The 20,880-nt window shown below is 36.9% G+C and overlaps 1 protein-coding gene across 2 annotated transcripts in view; it reads left to right on the forward strand.

Annotated features, from left to right (window-relative positions):
- NAA15 (N-alpha-acetyltransferase 15, NatA auxiliary subunit) overlaps window positions 1-20,880 on the forward strand; it is a 42,081-nt gene that overhangs the window by 14,170 nt on the left and 7,031 nt on the right. The window contains exons 4-19 of one of the 2 annotated variants that reach the window (XM_061992327.1): window positions 84-241; window positions 2,551-2,685; window positions 2,858-3,011; window positions 5,089-5,208; window positions 5,914-6,009; window positions 6,147-6,253; window positions 6,655-6,727; window positions 8,405-8,574; window positions 10,101-10,253; window positions 11,515-11,643; window positions 13,274-13,487; window positions 14,813-15,006; window positions 17,166-17,274; window positions 17,850-17,948; window positions 18,510-18,653; window positions 19,629-19,726. In XM_061992327.1, the coding sequence (XP_061848311.1) occupies window positions 84-241; window positions 2,551-2,685; window positions 2,858-3,011; window positions 5,089-5,208; window positions 5,914-6,009; window positions 6,147-6,253; window positions 6,655-6,727; window positions 8,405-8,574; window positions 10,101-10,253; window positions 11,515-11,643; window positions 13,274-13,487; window positions 14,813-15,006; window positions 17,166-17,274; window positions 17,850-17,948; window positions 18,510-18,653; window positions 19,629-19,726 (2,153 nt within the window). Of the gene's footprint in view, window positions 1-83; window positions 242-2,550; window positions 2,686-2,857; window positions 3,012-5,088; window positions 5,209-5,913; window positions 6,010-6,129; window positions 6,254-6,654; window positions 6,728-8,404; window positions 8,575-10,100; window positions 10,254-11,514; window positions 11,644-13,273; window positions 13,488-14,812; window positions 15,007-17,165; window positions 17,275-17,849; window positions 17,949-18,509; window positions 18,654-19,628; window positions 19,727-20,880 lie in introns of those variants that run through there. The other variant, XR_009818413.1, reaches the window with a different exon arrangement.

The raw sequence follows: 20,880 nt of genomic DNA on the forward strand, positions 1-20,880 counted from the left end.
TTTTATGGACTGTTCTGTCACTGCCATGTTGGAGCTGTTTTCTCCCTGTTCAAATTTATAGAATCCTTAACAGAGTTTTCCAGGTTGGCATGTCTATGGCCTTCTTCAGAGGTCAGACAAGAAGTATGACGAAGCTATCAAATGCTATAGAAATGCACTGAAATGGGACAAGGACAATCTTCAAATCTTGAGAGATCTTTCTCTGCTACAGATTCAAATGAGGGATCTTGAAGGTTACAGGGTAAGTATACATTTGTTATCGTCTTCTAGGGAACTACAGTGAAGGTAGCAAGTTGCTTTGACAGATGAAAAAACATACAAAGGTAGATCCAGAGTGTTAAAACAATTGCTACTCAGTACTTGAATAAAGTAAAAGCAGACATGCTACTGAATAATTCCTATAAAGTATTCAGATCTAATGTCATAGTAAATGGTGGTTCTTCATCTCAGTGCAGAATTGTGTAGGGTTTTTTAATGCTAGTGTAGACAATCCAAGTGTAGACAATCCCCAATTTTTCTTATTTTCTTGCAAGGATTCCCACAGGTAAAAGGCAGTGTGTTCAGAAGATAACTGTTGCTCAGGCAAAGGAGTTTCTGGTTTTTTAGTAACTTTTTACAATATATCACTCGCTGACCACCATTTTTTTTATTTGGCAGTGGGTAACAATATGCTGCATGAAACAACATGTTTTCCTTCCCAGCTAACCAGGGCATTAGTGACAGCTCCTTTGAGTCCAAAGTTCTCCTTAGGTTTCATGTGAGGTGTAAGTTGGTGAATCAGAACTCTTGTATACTCCTCCTCTTTCTTGATTTAATACTCAAAATGTTTAGATTACAGTCTTATTTTCTTCTGATTATTTTGTAGTTAAACTGAATGCAGTTTGGTAACTTAGGTGGGAACCCTGTATTTGGCTGTTACTTCAGCACCCAGTTATTTGCTGCATTGTGTCAGTTGATTTGGGAGATGCTGTTTCATGCTAAGCAACGGTTATGAGGTGCTTGTGTTATAGCTGTGATACTGCTGTAAAGAAGAATACAGACTCTGTTGTCCTCCTTACAAATGGTACTCCTAATGTAGCTAGATTTTTTTTTTCCTGTCTTCTGAGATGAGATGATGTCTGGCTTTCCAATACCTTTATTTTTTTAAGTAGCAGCTCCTGTTTAGTATGCATATTGCAGAGATGTTTATATGGTTCTGGCTAAGTCTTAATTGCTGCCCATGATCAATGTATGACTCACTTAGGATTAGACGGAACAATGACTAGAAGATTTGTTTGTTACAGTGAGCACCCGAAGTATTTGTAAATCAAATATTAATTGAAAAACACACCTTTAGTTCCTCCTAAATTATGTTCTTTAATGCCTGGAAACTTTGTTCTTCAGCTAACATAAACTGATGTCATAAGGAATTCATTCCTTTTCTCTGGAAAAAAGCTTTGAGATAAGTTGGGATTGTTAAAACACATTAGTTGGTCTCTTGGTAGATGGTTTCCTTTTCAAGTTAAGATAATGTCAGTATGCCAAGTTCTGTTCTTGGACAATGTGAAACTGCTAGCTAACGTAGGTCCTCAGTGAACAGGACACTTTAATCACTGGCTTTTTCATGGTAGTAATTTAGAAATTTGACTTCTCTTGCTGAGCCAAGGTAGTATAAACTTAGCATAGATACCAAAAATTGTTTGCAAATATATGTTTAAATGTGATTACAAATGTATAGTTGATACAAGTAATAGATGGTTATAAAATGTACTCAGGATTAAATATTCACATGCTTAGAAACCAGTTGTTCATGACTGATCATGTGCTAGTTCCTGAAGAATCTTAATTTACTCAGTAAACCCAGGGATAAAGTTGTGTTTGGTTTGTTGTCCTTTGCTTTAAGTTCCACCCTCTCCTACTTGATTGTGATCTTCATTCTAATCAAACTGTTGTAATCAGTTTTAGTTCTTTGTTAACCACGACTTCTGACTGGACTTTTTTTGGTAGGTAGTAATCTTTTTCCTTTCAGACTCCTGAAAGTAATTTAAAATAATTTTTTTTTCCCTCAGAATAAAACAGCACTATTCCAAGAAAATCTGTTGCACCTTCCAGCTGTAATTATCTTCTTGCCAAAGAATAAGGATGCACTTGCATGACCTGTTTTGCCTAACAACACTTGAAATTATTTAATACATATGTACTTCCAAAGTGAATTTGAAACACTAGTATGTAGTAAATGTTCGTGCAACTCAAACCGAAATATCAGAATTGCATTCTGTTCGTAAGTGGTAGGACAGGAAAAGCATGTGTCATACATTAACAAAGTTAGTCTGACTCATCAGTGTTCAATTGGGCATTATGTGTTATTTCGTTTGAGGATTCTTGAGTTTTATTCATTTGAGACTGTTGCAATGTTTTAAAGTCTTTTTTTTTTTCTCTTGGTTCAAAGATTTACATTTAGAAAACTCCTTTTTAGTAATGTTGCTAGACTACTGAAGACATAGTATTGTCTAATGGATTCTACAGTGCATCAGAATAAAGTCAGAAAAATTAGTAGCAACTTTTTTTCAGGAAACAAGATACCAGTTGCTTCAGCTCCGACCTGCACAGCGAGCGTCATGGATTGGTTATGCTATTGCTTACCATCTGCTGGAAGACTATGAAATGGCAGCAAAAATTTTAGAGGAATTTAGGAAGACACAGCAGGTAAGAGGAAAAAAAATTAAATTCCTGTATGGATTGCTGCTTAAACTGAAAATAAAACACTACTTCCTTGTATACTGTAAGAACTTTATTCAGTTTGTTTATTTAAATGAATTAAATCCTAAATATGTTCTAGAAGGCTGGGCTTTCTCATGAGTCTTTGTGTCTCACATAGACATCACCTGATAAAGTGGACTATGAGTACAGTGAACTACTGCTTTATCAAAATCAAGTTCTCCGGGAGGCAGGACTACATAAAGAAGCTTTGGAGCATCTTTGTACCTATGAGAAGCAGATCTGTGATAAACTAGCCGTTGAAGAAACTAAAGGTAATTATTTCTTGAAGGTACATTTAAACAGTATAGAATGGAAGGCCTATATTGTCAGCTTTTCCCATCTTTTAAAACTTCATCTTCGGTTTGGTTTTAGACTGATTTATTTAATTCTCCTGTGGTAAATGACTGCTTGTCTTGCAGCTAGTTGGTCTGTCTTACTTCTCCCAGATTGAGAAGACATCAATAGAGTACAGACATACTGTTCTGCAACTTGGGAGCTGATGAGCATTTCAGACAGATGATGCTGTCTTGATTTCCCGAAATGCATGAGTCTGAGTACACTACCCAAATAGCTATTATAGTTTTGATAATGGTCATGACAGGGTGACTGCTTGCTGAGAGGGCAGAATCAACTTTGGCAAAGTAGAAGGCTTTTAATTATACTGATCTCTCTTGCAGTGTATGGAAATAGGCTCTTTAGCCGGGGTTCTGTTATTGAATTATTATATCCTGGCATGTAATGTTTTAATAGAGCGATATAATACTGTTACATTCCATAACTAGAGTTGCAGTGAAAGAAATAGAAGTTCATTCTTACAGCTGTATTATCAGGTACCCTTTTTCAAAGTATTGTAGTTGATGCTTGTACAATCCTTCTGGAAAATTTACAGTACCTTCAATAGACTGGAAGAAAGATAAATACTTTTTTTATATATATATATTTTCACATTGATGTTGTAACTGTCTTCCTATTCCTGCTAATGGTAATCTCATTGTCTGGGAAAAAAAGAACCTAGGAATTGAGTAGTGACAGCATCATGGAAGATGTGTGGTACTTCCTCAGCAAAAATGATTGTAGGCAACTCGTCATGCTTGCTGAAGACATTTGTTTTGCATATAAATGGAATAGGTGTAGGGATTATCACAGACCATTTTCTCAGATGTAGTAGGAGGTTTAGTTTTGGGGATGGGAGTCTTTTTTTTTTCTTTTTTGTCTTTTTTTTTTCCTTCATGACTTACCTTTTATCTGAAAGGTCCTTTGTACTGTATATTCTTAATGGTTTTGCTGAAAGTCTGAGACTGGTACTGAAATAGGATTTTCAAATAGGACTTCTCAAAAACCCCCAAACAAAACACAACACTTTCTAGCAAGTTAACAAAAAAAGGATAGAAATACTCTTTGCTGCCTGTGCATTTTCAACAGGGTACAACTGATCATCTCTTTGGGGCACAGCTCCTGTTGTTAGGCCAGACTTAGCTGCTCTATGTACTACGGACAAGCCTGATAATAAATGAGTGCTGGCTACGAATTTTAAGTGCATGTGCAAAAGCCGTGGATGAAATACAATGGAGAAACACTGAAAATCTTATTGGCATTTGCCACCATTAGATAAAAATGACAAATTTGTCTCTCTGAGGTGAAAATTAAGTTTGTTTTCCAGATTCTGTCATTCTCAGTGAGTGAACTATTGATAATTTGATACAATCTTTCAATGCCTAACATTTGCCAGGGGTAGATTTGTAAAATATGGTTCCCTGTTGTGAGATGAGAAATTGACTTTTGTTCAAACTCCACCATCATCAAAGATGTGTTATACAGTTGGTAGATCAAGACTTCAAACAGCTGTGTCTTGTAATTGAGGTATCATTAAAAGGAAAATTGTTTGCAAAATCTTGATAATTCATTAATCATATCAGTAGCTACATTTAAAACATTGAACTTAGTTTTATGAAATACCAGAGTGGAGCTTTGAAATTTCAATTTGTTTTTCCAAGATATATACGTTAAATACTGTGTACTGGTTTTAGTTGCTTTCTGTAATAAAAAAATGCACATAAAGTTACCAATCACTTTGTTGAGAAAAAAAAGTATGTTTTGCTTTTATCATTGATTTTTGAGTAAATTTCAAGAGTTACTGGATTAGTTGTAGCATCCCGTTGTAGTTGCACCTATTGTCAGTGTAAAAGCATATCTGTCAGCTAGTTTGTGATGCCAACGTGGTAGTTTATTCTAAGAAATCAGAATCTACATGGACTTAAGGATTATCTGATCTTTTACTGTAGAGTGATAAATATTCCAATGTTTCAGTATCTTGTTACCTTGATTTAAAATTTCTTTGATTTCACACAGGAGAACTCTTGCTTCAGCTTGGCAGACTTGACGAAGCAGTTGAAGTCTACAAAGGACTGCAAGAAAGAAATCCTGAGAACTGGGCCTACTACAAAGGCCTAGAAAAGGCACTTAAACCAGGTAATGATTTGATACATTGTGGTACCTAAGCGGTTTCCGCTTATTTGGAATTTTTATATATATCAAAAACTTGTATTGCATTAAGTGGTAAACCAGTTCTTTAAACACATACCTACTTCAGTTTTGCTGTTTAGTCAATAGTGTGTACATATTGTCATTAAGTGTTGCGGGGTTTTTCAGTTGGTTGGCTTTTTGTTTCCAGAAAGGCTGGAATTTTTTCTTGTAGCGTTGCCACCCTGTCTTATTTGAAACTGAAACAACAAAGTGCGGTAACCTTTGTGCATGGCTGAAAGAATGGTTATTTCTTAGAAAACAATTTTAATTTTCTTTTTTTTACTGTGTGTTAGCAGAATCTTAAGCTGTAGGTAATATAAGTTTTTGGTAAAACAGACATGATTCTCCTGAATTGTTTTCTTTGTTGAAGATTTTAGCAAAGTGCCAAGTCAGGAACTCTTTAAGATGAGATAAGCAAGTGATCTTCCCCTGCTGGAAGAGGCATTTACAGTTACTAAATACCTGAAAGCATTTAGTGTGGCAGCTTAGAGAAGAATAACATGGAAATTAATATTCATTAGGAAATACATAACCATTTGTTGCTATATACGCTGATTCTTTTTTTAACCAGAAATAAATCATTCCCACTGCCTCCCTTCCCTTCCTCCCAAAAAAAGGAATGAAAAAATAAACTGTAAAATTCTGTTTCAGCTAACATGATGGAGAGGCTTAAGATCTATGAAGAGGCCTGGACTAAATACCCAAGGGGACTAGTTCCAAGAAGATTACCATTAAACTTTTTGTCGGGTAAGTACATTTTTGCTGAGCAGGTAGAGGTCAACACTTGTGTGTGTTAGATAACTAATGTTTTAACAGTATAAACAGTCTGCAATTGATCAGTAATGTGTGGTAAAACAAAATCAACAGGTCTTTTTCCTCTCAAGGTGAAAAGTTTAAGGAATGTCTGGACAAGTTTCTAAGGATGAATTTCAGCAAAGGTTGCCCACCAGTCTTCAATACTTTGAGGTCATTATATAAAGACAAGGAGAAGGTAGATTTTCATTCATTTTTTACATGTCCTACCTCTTATCTGTGATGTTTTAGGCAAATGAAGGAAATTTTTTTCTTCAGTGCTCACTACATCTACAGGGTTGAACATTATGGCCTAGTATATTTAGAAGAAATCACGTACAAGCATACATACCCTTGTGCTAAGTTAAGTGTAGAAAATTAAGATTTACTAGTTACTGTTAACCGAGGGAGGCTTGGTCTTCATTTGTTGAAAAGAAAGGTGAAATTCAGTGTGTTCCCATGTGTATCGTAATTTAGGATATTACAGAATTATTTTACCAAAAATAACAGGCTTGGCTACCACTGAGTAGTTCAAGTTGAAATAAAATACCATCTTGTCAACAATTTTTTGTTTCTTTTGGTCTTGTTTTGTATGTGTAGGTGGCAATCATAGAAGAGCTCGTGATAGGCTATGAAACCTCTCTAAGAAGCTGCAGGTTATTTAACTCAAATGGTGAGTGATGAGACTGTTGTACTTTATGGCAGTAGTGCCTGGTGTAAGCATTACCTGACCATCCAGAGGCAGGAAATCAGTAGGGAGTGAAGAAATTGACATGATGAGGTTTTTCCTTTTTTCTCCACCTGCTCCCTGCCCCCCAATGCAGAACTTGAAACATCCTTAAAATGGATTTGAGCTGTCAATTGTGAAGTCTGTAGTAAAAATCTAGTCACTTGTTCTAAAAACTTTTTCTGCTTCCAGAAATTTGAGGAAGTCTTTGCAGCTTTGGGTTCAAGTATTCTTTTTTTTCAAGACTTGCATGTATCATTGCCTAGGAAACTGGAATTTGAAGTCTTTAATTACAGAAATGTAAACAAAAAATTAATAGGTACTGATAGCACAATCTTCATGGGGAGGGAGTTTTGGAGCTGAGTTTTATGTTTTTGGGCTTTTTGTCTGAGAATTAAGTGTTTTCCAAGTTTTGACTGACAAATGTTGTGTGGTGTGTTTCTATGTGTATTGAATCCAATAAGATATGATGAATGACAGGAAACATTAAAACTTCACAGGCTAATCCTAATTATTAGAGTCATTTTAATTGAAGCTTTAACCAGCTATTTCTCTGCTTTGCAGAAACATTAATGCACTATTCACTATGAAGTTCTTACCTAAGTTGTGTGTTTTCTCTTTAATTCAATGCTGTAGGCTACAATACAGCCACTTAATACCTGGAATTGAAATTGTTGAAATTTGTCCAAGCCTTTCAGACACATTTGTGCTTTTCTGGTTTAAGGAAAATGCTTTAGTGTTCTTTCAGTTCAAATAAATATTTTCTTTGATAGTAAATTTGATTCAAATAAATTTCTGCTACCTTACAATGAACAAACATGTATAATTGCACGGTTAATTTATAGCATAAACTGAACAACCAGGACCTTTGGCAGGACCAGAGCCCACATACTTGCACCCTTCCCCACCACCTCCCCACATCCTGCAGGGTGCTGTGCTTCATAGTCAAAACAGAGTAGTGAATCTTATCTGTTAAGACTTCAGTAATATTTTTGATTTCAAGGAGAGCTCTCTTAAGTCTGAAAACTGTCTTGTGTATAGGAATGTTTTCTAGAATATATTTAGGCAAACAGTGTAGGCAGACCGTGCTGATAAATTTGTCAAAGGTGGAGACAAAAACTTTTTAAACCTAGAGTTGAGAACAGCCAGCTTGTTTTGTTTGAAAATATTCAAGTTTATGAGTTGAAAACACATAAATGCCGACTGTACTGAAATTCTTCATTTTACTACTATGCAACATTTGCGCTTAACAGCATTTCTTGCTATACCCTTAATCTAAAACAGTTTTAAGAAAGAACTTTACACTGCTGTCTTTCACATCTGGCTGCCCTGATTAAGGAACTAATTGAAACAAAGGATATTCCCTGGTGACCCACTAACTCACTTTTCCTTTCCCTTAAAACCACTGTATGAGAAGGGAACAGTATATGCTCAGGTCTTGTTGAACCATAGACTTAGAAGTTAATGGACTTACCTGGACCTTGGTGTTTTGAAGCACTTGCAGGCCTGGTGTGACAGCCTGACACATAGGCAGAATTAACTTCAATGGCTATATTTATAGCACTCTCCTTCTGGCATGTTGTTTTAATTAATAAAAAACTCCCTCCATTTTTCTTCCTGAAGATGATGGTAAAGAAGAACCTCCAACCACTTTACTCTGGGTCCAGTATTATTTGGCTCAACATTATGATAAAATTGGACAGCCATCCCTGGCTCTAGAATATATAAATGCTGCTATAGAAAGTACTCCCACTTTGATAGAACTCTTCCTTGTGAAGGCAAAAATCTATAAGGTAAGTTTGGCTTATCCTCAGTGACTAGAGGCTGTTTGTTTGTTATGATGGAAGGCTTTTACCTTCCTCTAACACTTTTGATGTGAATGTTGAAGTGTTAAGCTTGTATTAAGCAAGACACATGGATAATCCATGGAAAATTGCTTAGTTAATGTTAGTGAATATTTACATAAAGGTATTGTGTAGCTACTTGAAGGTTTTTTATTGTGTATGAATAAGCCCCTGTGAAGGTTTTTAAGTCACCAAAAAGCAAGTATCACAGAATGGTAGGGATTGGAAGGGACCTTTAGAGATCATCTAGTCCAACCCCCCTGCAGAAGCAGGTTGCATAGAAACATGTCCAGGCGGGTCTTGAAGACCTCCAAGGAAGGAGACTCCACAACCCCTCTGGGCAGCCTGTGCCAGGGTTCCATCACCCTCACGGTGAAATAGGTTTTTTTCTTATGTTTAAGTGGAACTCTTTGTGTTCCATCTTCATCCCATCACCCCTTGTCCTGTTGCTAATTACTACAGAAAAAAGGGATGTCCCAACCTCCTGACACTCACCATTTAGATATTTGTAAATGTTAATAAGATTCCCCCCTCAGTCTCCTCTTCTCTAGACTAAACAGCCCCAGTTCCCACAGCCTTTCCTCATATGAAAGATGTTCCAGTCCCCTGATTGTCTTGGTGGTCCTGTGCTGGACTCTCTCCAGAAGTTCTCTGTCCCTCTTGAGCTGAGGAGCCCGGAACTGGACACAGGACTCCAGATGAGGCCTCACCAGGGCAGAGTAGAGGGGGAGAAGAACCTCTCTTGACCTGCTGGCCACACTCTTCTTGATGCATCCCAGGATGCCATTGGCCTTCTTGGCCACGAGGGCACATTGCTGGCTCATATTTAGCTTACTATCAACGAGGACTCCCAGGTCTCTCTCTGCAGAGCTGCTCTTCAGCAGTTTGACCCCCCAGGCTGTACTGGTTCATGGGGTTAATCCTTCCCAGATGCAGGATTCTGCACTTGCCCTTGTTGAACCTCATGAGGTTCCTCTATGGCCAGCTCTCAAGCCAGTTGAGATCCCACTGAATGGCAGCACAGCCTTCTGGGGAATCAGCCAGTCCTCCCAATTTGGTGTCATCAGGGAACTTGCTGAGGGTACACTCTGTCCCCTCATCCAGGTCGTTGACATACTGCAAAATTATTATTCTCAGTTTGCAATTATATGTTTTCATATTAAAAATTACAATAATAAATTTAGTTGTTGGTTTTAGTGTGTTCCATCTGTTCTTACCCCCTTTTTTTTAACTACTTCAAACAATTTTTCAACTACACTATGGTATTCAATCAGAGTGAGATTATCTAAAGTGTCCTTTAAGCATTTTCAGGAAAAACATGTAGTACTTCTGTTTTTTAAAGCCCTGTCGCTTTCCTGAAAAAAGCTATTATTAAAAAATGTCTTAAAAATTAACCAATTCTATTAAAAAGTGAATAGACAGAGCATGCATGTTTTAAAATTACTGAATCTAACTTGAATTTCTATCTCTTTAAGCATGCTGGAAATATTAAAGAGGCTGCAAGGTGGATGGATGAGGCTCAGGCTTTGGACACAGCAGACAGATTTATCAACTCCAAATGTGCAAAATATATGTTGAAAGCAAACTCCATTAAAGAAGCGGAAGAAATGTGTTCTAAGTTTACGAGGGTTTGTTGCATCTAACCATAGCTCTTTTCAGTGACGTGGGCTTAATCACTTGTGGAATAACTTCTTGTGTTAACTTTCCACTCACGTGCAGTATAATATTTGTATGGGCAAACATGGAGGAAGGGGAAGTTCTGTTTTATACAAACTCAGTAGCTTTAGGTGGAGGCTTGTATGCAAAACTGGTACGAATCTAGGCTAACATGTTTCAGTGCCTTAAACAGATTTAAGATGATGTCACTAAAGCAAGCATGTCAGTTGCTCCAAACTGAACTTCAAAAATACAATTTGATGGTGTTGCTCTGCATAATCTTTTTCATCATCTATTGATCTAATGTCTGGTTTTCAAATACAACCTTCTGAATTAAAAATAATAACTAAAGACAACAAAATTAAGCATAGTGGAAATGAAAATAACAATTTTGGTGAGTTTTGGGGTTTGTTGTTTATTTTGGGTTTTTTTCCCCAGACATCTAAATCAGACCGATTTGAAACCTGCCTTTCTCATTAGGGGCAATATCCTTACCCTGCCATTTAAATATTACCTGTCAGTTTCATAGCTTTGACTCTTGGCTGATTCTTGAGTAAACTTGTGTTTTTGCAAAATCAGAGTGGTCAGAACGGCTGCATCCACGCCAAGTATCAGAGTGGCATTAAGCTTGAAAGGCACAAAGGTTTTACTGATCTTAGCAAGTATATATAACGTATCTGAAAGACAACTGTAATCTCCTTTTTTTGATTCAGAAGGTATCAAAGCTACCAGTATTCCTTTTGCTTTGCTACTGCTCTCTAGTACTGATCACTTAAGAAATAACCTATTGCAACTATGAGCTACTAGGATTAGCTCAATCAGCAGATCTCTGAAAGACACTGATGACCATTTTAGTTAAAAGTCCTGTTGGTATCATGCCACATTCTAGAGCTTCTCTGCTATTTTTTGTTATTTGTGTGCACAATATTAAGAACTGAATTAATATTTCTCTGATCCTTAAAGATGAGCAACCACCACAGTTTAAGGGTCATTACCAGACTATTCATAGTGTATTCCTGACTCTTCCAATAAGTGGAACATGAAGGAATTTTTTTGATGAATGAACAAAGCAGTTCCATCTTAACTATGGCATTTCTGACATTCATGAGTTCAGTTTTGAAATTAAGCATTCTTTTGATGTCATCTTCATTTGTGCTTTTAATTAAAACCAGATAAAATATATTGCAGTTAACACATTCAATGAGGCTTTCTTAATGCTGTTTTTGCTTTTAGGAAGGAACCTCGGCAGTAGAGAACTTGAATGAAATGCAGTGCATGTGGTTTCAGACGGAATGTGCGCAAGCTTACAAAGCAATGAACAAATTTGGAGAAGCACTTAAGAAATGCCATGAAATTGAGAGAGTACGTATCTAGTTTAACTGCCCAGATTGGAAAATGCTAGCTTAATTTTACTGTGCTAATATGCTTGCTTTTTGAGCACTGAGGGTATATTTCACAGCATTTCAGGAGAGATTTCATTTCATTTTTGTGTACTGGCAAGTTAATTAAATTGCATTTCCTCCTAAAAATGCCCTTCTAAACTGTGTGTTATAAAAAGTTTCTATGAAGTTTAGGCCCAGGAAAGAACAGAGTGCACAGAAACAGATATAAGCCAAGGGTATGTGTACCCTGAAGTCCAAAAATAACATATCTGAGCTGACAAGCCCAGACTTTAACAAATGTGGTTACTGTTTAAGCCACTGTATCTTCAGAGGTAGAGAATTTGTGTAAGAAAACTATCAAAGAATATTAAATGTCTTCCTAAAAAAAAAAAAAAAACACCCAACAAAGCAGCTATGATTTAAAAGAAGCTATTAGAAATATAAAGATGTCATTCATCCTTCACACTTTAAGGTATTTAAACTGTCTCAGAAAAAGAAGATAAGTTGATCTCATGGATTTAATAGCTGGTTCATTCCTGGGATAACACAGTAGGAGCAAATCAACTTTTACAGGAAAAGGATTATGGCGATTGCACAGGCAGCTCTCTAGGGTCTCCCTTGTTTTGACACATCAATAAATGATCACAGAAAGGGACTGAATAGTTCAAGGACAACACTTTTACTGTCTCAATGCTGAATGATAAAATGGCACATGAAGTGTAATGTTCAAAGATGTAGTCAATGGAGGGATGAATATTCTTTGCCTGTGCATAAGTGGTAAAAGGTCTTACAAGAATTACTTCTGCTGAGGAAAGAAATCCTGGAACCGTTATAGACAGTGCTGCAAAAACTTGTGTGTTGGTGTACAGCAGCAGGGAAAAGGACAGTCTTGGGAATTAAGTGACTAGAGAAGCAGTATTTTTATACCAATATATAAATCTATCATGCTGTTTACATATCCTTAAAAATGGGTTAGTAAAATACGTGCCATGGAGTAACTTTGACATTAAGAGTTTTCAATTAGCTTGTCATGCTTACTATTTTATTCTCAGCTTTGACAAGCAACAACTGAGTTTAGAATGAGGTTTTATGAGATCGTAAGTACATTGAGATATTGAAGAGGGGATTCCCTGCTTCTCAAACAAAACCAAAGGCACATCAGGTCACAATGAGGAAAGCGGATCTAGAACAAACGGAAGTACTTTCTTGCACCCTGCATGACTTGAGTGTGGGATTCGTTGCCACAGGAAGTCAAAACTGTACTTTTGACTGAAAAAATTAGAGCAGTTCATAAAAGAAATCAAGTGCTGTTTAAATGCAACAAATGTAGAATCTTTGTCCCTTCAACCGCAAATTGTCAGAGGGTCGTTACTGTTAAGACATTGTGAAATGGGTGAATTTTGGTTATAACTTAAGGTGCCTTTGGTTCTTTTCACTGTGACTTTACTTTTGGAAGATTTTTTCAACTCACATTTTTAAAAGTTAGAATGTATTTGTCAAAGAGCCGGCTTTTACTAAATTATTCCTTTGGGAAGAGCATATTAAAAAAATCAAGGTTAGCATCTGAGTGTTGATACTGGCTAAATAATGTTATGCTGTGTTGTTGTTAGCATTTTGTAGAAATCACAGACGACCAGTTTGACTTTCACACTTACTGTATGAGGAAGATTACCCTTAGGTCTTATGTGGACTTGTTAAAACTAGAAGATGTCCTTCGACAACATCCGTTCTACTTCAAGGCAGCACGAATTGCCATAGAGATATATTTGAAACTTCATGATAATCCGTTAACAGATGAAAATAAAGAACACGAGGCTGATACAGGTATTCAAACTTCCAGGTTTATTAAATGTGCAGTTTCATTAATTAGTTGATGTGTTATTAAGATCCAGCATTCTTATAGTTGTAAACTGTAGTAGCAAAAAGTAAGAGTTTTTTCACAACTCAGAGCAGGCCAATTGTAACTTGGCCTGCAAACAGAAGGGGATTTCTACTGAAAATTAAACTGATGCATGAGGTCTTTTGGTTGTTAGAAAACAATTATACTTTTTGTAGTGACAGTTTTAATTCTTAAGTTAAAACACATTTGTGTTAAGAAGTTGCTGAGAAAACACGGAATTCTCATGGTGGTCAGTCCATGAAATAACAGCTTGAAGCAGGTGTGCTTGGTAGTAGCTCTTTCTAAGCATTTTATCAAGATGCAGAAATTTGATTGGGTAGCAACCTAAATTTTATCCTCTCTTGTTTCTAATGTAAAAAATAATATTGAAATCCACCCATTTGTTTTTTTACTCTCATCTCTTGTTGGAGAGTAACTTAATCAATTATGGCTTGGGGCACCTCAAATGGTGTGAAGAGAGGCTTTTGAATCATCCCAGAGGAATTTACAAAGTTTTAGTATTTCTCATCTCAGTTCATCTGTGTGACTTTTGAGTTCAAATTACAACAAGTGGAGGTGTAATAGAATTTCTTGTAGCAACTTTCTGATGTGTTTAAAATTAATTCTCCATGCTGTAATTGGAGGGAGGAGAGGATCTGAATATGAATCCAAAGTAAGGTGTCTGTAGGGTGTTAAAAGCAAAACTGAAATGGTCTGTGCCAAAGTGTAACTATTTTACCTCATTTTCATTGGACCATGTAATTTGTACATAAAACATATGTAATGCCTGTGAAATAAATTAACACGTGTATCAGTGTGCACTTTTACTCCTAGCACTGTATTTGTGGTGTCGTGTTGTAATTACTTTGTCCTGCCTTCACCACGTTATACTATTGTTCAAATTCCTATTCCTTTGTGAAATCAGAGCAGTTCGTGAATTATGAAGCACAGTGTAGACTGTAAAATAATCTACTGATGGCAAGTAAGCTTTTACAAATGTAATGGCAGCACTGGCACAGGCTGCCTAGAGAGGGTGTGGAGTCTCCTTCTCTGGGGATTTTCAAAACTCACCTGGACATGTTCCTGTGTGATCTGATCAAGGAAAAACTGCTTTAGCAGGAGGGTTGGACTAGATGATCTCCAGAGATCTGTTCTAGCCCCTACCATTCTGTTATTACTGGTTAGTAGATACATTTTTAAAAATATAATGGTTGAAACTTTTAATATTAGAAATCAACTTTATTTGCTTTTGCCTTTTGTGTGTGTACAGCAAATATGTCTGACAAGGAGTTAAAGAAGCTACGAAATAAGCAGAGAAGAGCACAAAAGAAAGCACAACTGGAGGAGGAAAAGAAGAATGCTGAGAAAGAAAAGCAACAGAGGAATCAGAAAAAGAAGAAAGATGATGATGATGAAGAAATAGGAGGACCGAAAGAAGAACTTATCCCTGAGAAATTGGCAAAGGTGTTTACTAATGTTATAATAAAGTCATAGAAATGTCTAGAAACGTTACAGTAAGCATACCTATAAGTTGAATGCCGTTCAGATAACTTGGAGTTTTTTATAGCTTCTCTTGACAGGCAGCATTTTAAAAATAATTATTTTCTAGGTATAGCTTGTTGGATATACTGCCAGTAATGTGAAATCACATCTGTTCTGCCTAGTTCTGAAAGGCAGTGATTGAAGTCATAGACATTTGCTACAGGTGGAATTGTCTTCATGTGTGTATTGCACTAACTTGTTGATTATACCCTATTTCTAGTTGATGGATGGAAGTCTTTCTATTCTGTATGTGAGGTGATTATCATTTACTCTTTATGTCCCATAATGGTTTTTATTTATAAAGTGTAGACCACCTGTGAAAGAAGAGACATTGAAACAGTGGATGCTTTATCAGCATTTGTTTGGAATGAGGGAATTAAAAAATGGATAAAGCAGCTGTTTGGAAGTAGTAGACTTGACTGAGATGGATTTTGAGATCTGGATTAAAAACTAGAGATATATAAAGGGGAGGTGACCCAGAAGACTCTTCCTGTGCTAAAAGTTGTACCTGTAAGGAGCAGGAAAACACTTGAAAAGTGTGGGGAAAGATAATGAAAAAATGGAATGGAAAAAAGTAGCTGATAGCAATAGCAGTATAGTATCCAGGTACTGATAGTACATTTCATGTATGGTGAATGTTATTGGCTCTTGAAGGAATGATGTTTGAAAACTGAGACAATCAACTTCACTCTGTAGCCAGGAAGCAAGTGACTTGACTAGTCATTTAAGCATGGTCTTGCTATTCCCATTGCTTGCCTCACTGATTGCAAGAAGCAGCACTGTAACTGCAGTGGCATTTAAGATTGAAGTCACAATAGCATGCACTGAAATTGAGTTCTAGAGTAGAGGGACATTGGGATATCCCAGGAAAAATCTAGGCAGTCCCCGAGATTACAGGGAATGGTTGCAGTGCATTGGCAAATGCTCCCCAATTATCTTCCAAATTTGATATCAGAATCATGATGTAGACACTTACAAATTCAGTTGGTTCCTAGTTCCAGAAGACAATTTCCAACACTGTTGGTCACTTCAAACAGTTTGTCTGAAACAGTTGCCCCTAGACAGACATGTTTGGATATGTAACTTTGGCACCAAAGGCATAGCCTTGAAATCTATTTTCTTATAGGTTCCAAAGTGCACAGTTGACTGGTGTGTAACTCATAACAGCACATATAAATGATGGAATTTTTCTGATGAAAACTGCTATAGTGTGTGGTTAGCAGGAACTGCATAAAGTATCCATCGTTGTCTTCAACCCAGTTGTTTGCAATGAAGTGTACTACTTCTGTCCAACCTACTGTAGGAGATCAGCAGGAGAGTTGGACTAGATAATCTTTGGAGGTCTCCTCCAAACCCTTAAGATTCTGTGATTCTGTAACATAACTAATTTGTGATTGACAGACAACAATTAAATTTTGTATGTGATTCTTGGAGAGTAGCTTATGTGCATAAAACATAAATATGAACAAAACAGTTCTTGTTTGAATTGTCCCCAACCTCTAGGTGCTAGAGATCTGTCTGTAGAAAAAGCCTTGTGTGGAATTAATTTGTGTTACAGCTGTCCATTTACTGGATTACACTAGCTAAGATCAGGAGACTATTACAGAGATCTCATTTCTTCAGGCTTGCTGTTAGTATATTGGCTAGGAATGTCACCATGACCTGGCAGCTTTCAGGAGCCATGTCTGAAGCTCCCAAGAACAGACTCTGTCATGGACATCAAATGGTTGTTTGGCAACATCTCTGGCCCACGGATGCAGAGCCATGCTGCCCATTGCAGTGCAGGTTCAGCTGCATTTCTGTTTACTACTGATCTGTGATAGAAGGCAAAGATTTGTATTTCTGTAGGAGAAGGTGATTTGTAACCATCACAGAGCAATTTTTTAGACTTGGCAGTCTGCATTTAGCCACTATTATTGAGTGAAAGGTGCAAAATCTGTAACAGAAGAGGCTCTACGTGTCTTATGTATTGCTTTGTGACAGTAACCTGCTGCGATTCAGAAACAGCTAATTCTGTGGTTGAAGAGTTATTAAATTTAAACTTAGTGACTTAGTTTTGTGTCTTTTCTTTGAATCTGTAGGTTGAAGCACCTTTGGAAGAAGCAATTAAATTTTTAACTCCCCTGAAGAATTTAGTGAAGAACAAAATAGAGACGCATCTGTTTGCCTTTGAGATTTATTTTCGAAAAGGTAGGTGAGAAAACTAACGGAAGAAAGCAATTTGCAGTTGATGTATATTAGAATTTGAGCAAAACTTAATGATGAGATAGGAGGAATCAGTCTCTGGTGAGACACACTTTTTCACTGGACTGACACCCCAGCCATGAGCAGTTTGTGAGAAACCAAGGTTTCAGCATTTGGTGATTATCCATGCTCTTGGTCTGTTTAAATCTGTAAGCAATGGGGCTGTAGTTAATTCTCTCAGCTTGCATTTGCCCTGGATATTTGTTTGTATGTACAGTTCACAGAAATACACACGGTAAAGAAATGGTGTACGGTTGCAAATGAGAACAGGTCTTTTGAAACACTTGGCTTTTCAATTCTTGTATCAGTTTAATGTTATGCTTTCAGAACTTACTATGTTCAAATTTACTTACTAGTTTAACAGCCTTACTTCACTGGTTAAATAACAGGATGTTATAAAAATGACTGTTGCAGCTTTATTTTCTGACAATTCCAATTTCAAACACTAAATGCTCATGTGACATAATGCAGAAAGTTACAGACACAAGTTTTTTACCATTTGCCAAAACTTTATTTTTCAGAGAAGTTCCTTCTGATGCTTCAGTCTGTGAAGAGAGCCTTTGCTATTGATTCTAGTCATCCTTGGCTTCATGAGTGTATGATTCATCTGTTCAGCAGCGGTATGGATCTGTCTGATAGGACTTGATCTGTAAATGCTTCCTGATGATGCCTAACCTGCATACAGTCGTTGATATTCAGTTTGTAAGACTGTTAGCACAATAATTCAAAATATTTGATGCCTGTAGTAGCTTTTCAAACAACTGATTAATGGTAAAATTAAGTATGTTTATTGTGATTGCAGCTGGATTTAGTAGTTATTCTCACAAGTATTAGTAAGTCTTAAATTTTTAACACTGTGAGTAGTATGGTGTACCCTGAAAGAGTGAATTGAAGAGATGGAAATTGCTGAGTGAGGAATCTGTGGGCAGCCTGTGTCAGTGTATGAGAACAAGGCTTAGAACGTTGTCCTTTTTATCAAAAGGTTGGAAGGATTCTCTCTCTTCCCTTGCCAGATCCAGTCATTTATGTTTTTGAAAGTCATGCATCTTCTGTTGAGATTTTTTTTTTACGTGTGTGTTAATAATGTTAACATGACAAACATTTAAATAAATGTGTAATATACCTTTTACTGTAATCACCTGGACTCACCTTGATTAATTTCCTTTTTTCCAATTCTGTAGTATCTGAAAGTAAGGATCTGCCTGATGCAGTTAGAACAGTGTTAAACCAAGAAATGAATCGACTTTTTGGAGCAACTAATCCAAAGAACTTTAATGAAGCTTTCCTTAAAAAGAACTATGACTCACTACCACATAGGTTATCAGGTATTTTGCCTTTATCATTTTTCTGCTCTCCTTCTGTATTTTCTGGGTTTATTTAGCAGTGATATCTTGAAAAAAAAAATTACTCTTTCCATCAGGAATGCTTTTCTTGTCTGGGTTTGTGCTTTTGTGACAGCATGACAATCAGGTTATCTGTGTTTTTCTTTACTTTTTTCTGTATGCTGCTAAAATAGGAGGTTTTGGTTCATGTTGAGTGTATCACAAGGCTGTAACTGTCTTTTAATGTATCTGTGAAATAGTTTGTATAAGCTATGGTAGGCAAAGTAGTTACAAAGGGTTTTTTTGATACATGCATTTAAGGAGACTAAGTGCTTAGCAAGCCAGATAAGGCCCGGAGCTATTGCTGTGCCTAACAAAAGGAGCTTAGGTGGGGCTGGTTACCTCCTTTGAAATGCTGTCTGTCCATAGTGACTAGCCATTACAGTGGGCACCACGTGATATAAATCACCCAGGGGAGCAGCATTGCCATTGGTGGCTCAGACTTGGCCACAAAAAGCAGTGAGTTTACTTTTGTATCTTTTCTGGCATTGAGTACCTTCAAGTACATCTGTGCCATGGTACTCAAAACGGTGTCCTGGCACAATATTATAGCAACAGCTCTAGTGCAGGTATCTCTGTGCCCTGGTTTCTCTGTGAAGCAGATGTGAGCAGTGGTGCTGAAGTGTGTTGCAGCTGGTCTGGTTTGCTACCTTTGCTGCTTGGGATCCTAGTGTACACTACAAAAAAGGATGTGACTACCCTACAGTGTAGGCAATGCTTGTTTTGTTTTTGTGCATTGAATTGCAGACTTAAAGCTCTGCACTTTTGCTGGCTCAGGCATCAAGCTTTAAGTTCAGTTTTAAACTACTGCTGTAGACTTCAGTATCCCCACTTAGTCATATTATCTCTGATTTATGTTTGTGTTAAGACTTTTTTGGTCATTTACTGGGTGATGAAGCTTTTTTTCCCCTCCTGTAGCTGCCAAAATGATGTACTATTTAGATCCTTCCAGTCAGAAAAGGGCGGTGGAGCTGGCAATGACCCTGGATGAATCCCTCATTAACAGAAATCTTCAGGTAATGGATGTTTATGAATTGTAAACAACTTCTGGTATATCTATGAAAGCTTTATGTAAATTACGGAGGTAAGAGGAAGCTGAAATGATTGATGTGCCCTCATGGTAAGGAGTTGTCCTGTGAGAGAAAGGGGTATCGTGTTTCTCTGAAGTGTTTAATATCCTTTTTGCATATTTAATTTAGTTTTGTCATAATGTGAAAATAGCTCCCTAGCCGCAGAAACCACATAATTGCTTCTGGTAATGGGAAAGCTGATTAAACACAAGAGAATTCACATGGCAAAAGATGCTGAAGTGCCCTAAGAAGTCTGTCCGAGCTTTAACTGTTACACTAGTGACTGTTCCCAAGAAAAAGATTGACTTAAAAGTGGCTCAGATGCTGTGAAGGCTTTCCATGTTAACCTCCCTGCAAGCTTTGTGAATTACCTTAGTTTTAATAAAAGGTGCATATACATGTTTTGGCCTTAGTATGTAGATAAGTGTAAAAAGCTTATCAAATTTTGAAACTGTGCTCAATTCTGGTGGTCAGGGAATAACCTTCCTGTGCTACTGCCACCATGCCGCTTTTCCTGCTCCCCTACCTTCATCAATTCTGACTTGCAACTCAAAAGCGTTTGAGAAAGATAATTGTTTTAGTAGCTTTGTATGTTTATTATAAACAATCAATAAACATGGTTTTTTTCTTCCTGTGACTGCACATGGGAAGAACCTTACCTGACAAAGCTGAGAAAGAATAAAATGTCTTTTCTCTTTTCTAGATTTTTCTAAACTATTTCTGTGTCCCAGTTCAACTGCTCCCTTTGACATCACTGTGAGAACATCCAGCACATTTGAATAAGTATTAGAGAGGTTCAATGGCAGGACATATAGTTTCTCTCAAGTTCTCCTGGCACTTTATTGTGCTCTTTGTGTCCAAGGAGTCAAGAATTTTTTAGATTTGCTGCAAGGAAAATGGGCAAACTTTCTAATAAAATTATTCTTTTGCAGGCAAACAAGTGAACATTTCCCAGAAAAACCCCTCTTTGTAAATAGTCTGGGTTCAACACAACTTCAATTGTGCAGAATTTTAAGTTCACAATGAAATTTTTTTACAAAACAGAGTGGAAAGAGACAAGAAAAGACAATTTTCCATGATTTATTAACTTTCTTAGGATA

This window comes from Colius striatus, chromosome 3 (assembly GCF_028858725.1).
Source record: "Colius striatus isolate bColStr4 chromosome 3, bColStr4.1.hap1, whole genome shotgun sequence".
In the NCBI taxonomy this organism is placed as follows: domain Eukaryota; kingdom Metazoa; phylum Chordata; class Aves; order Coliiformes; family Coliidae; genus Colius; species Colius striatus.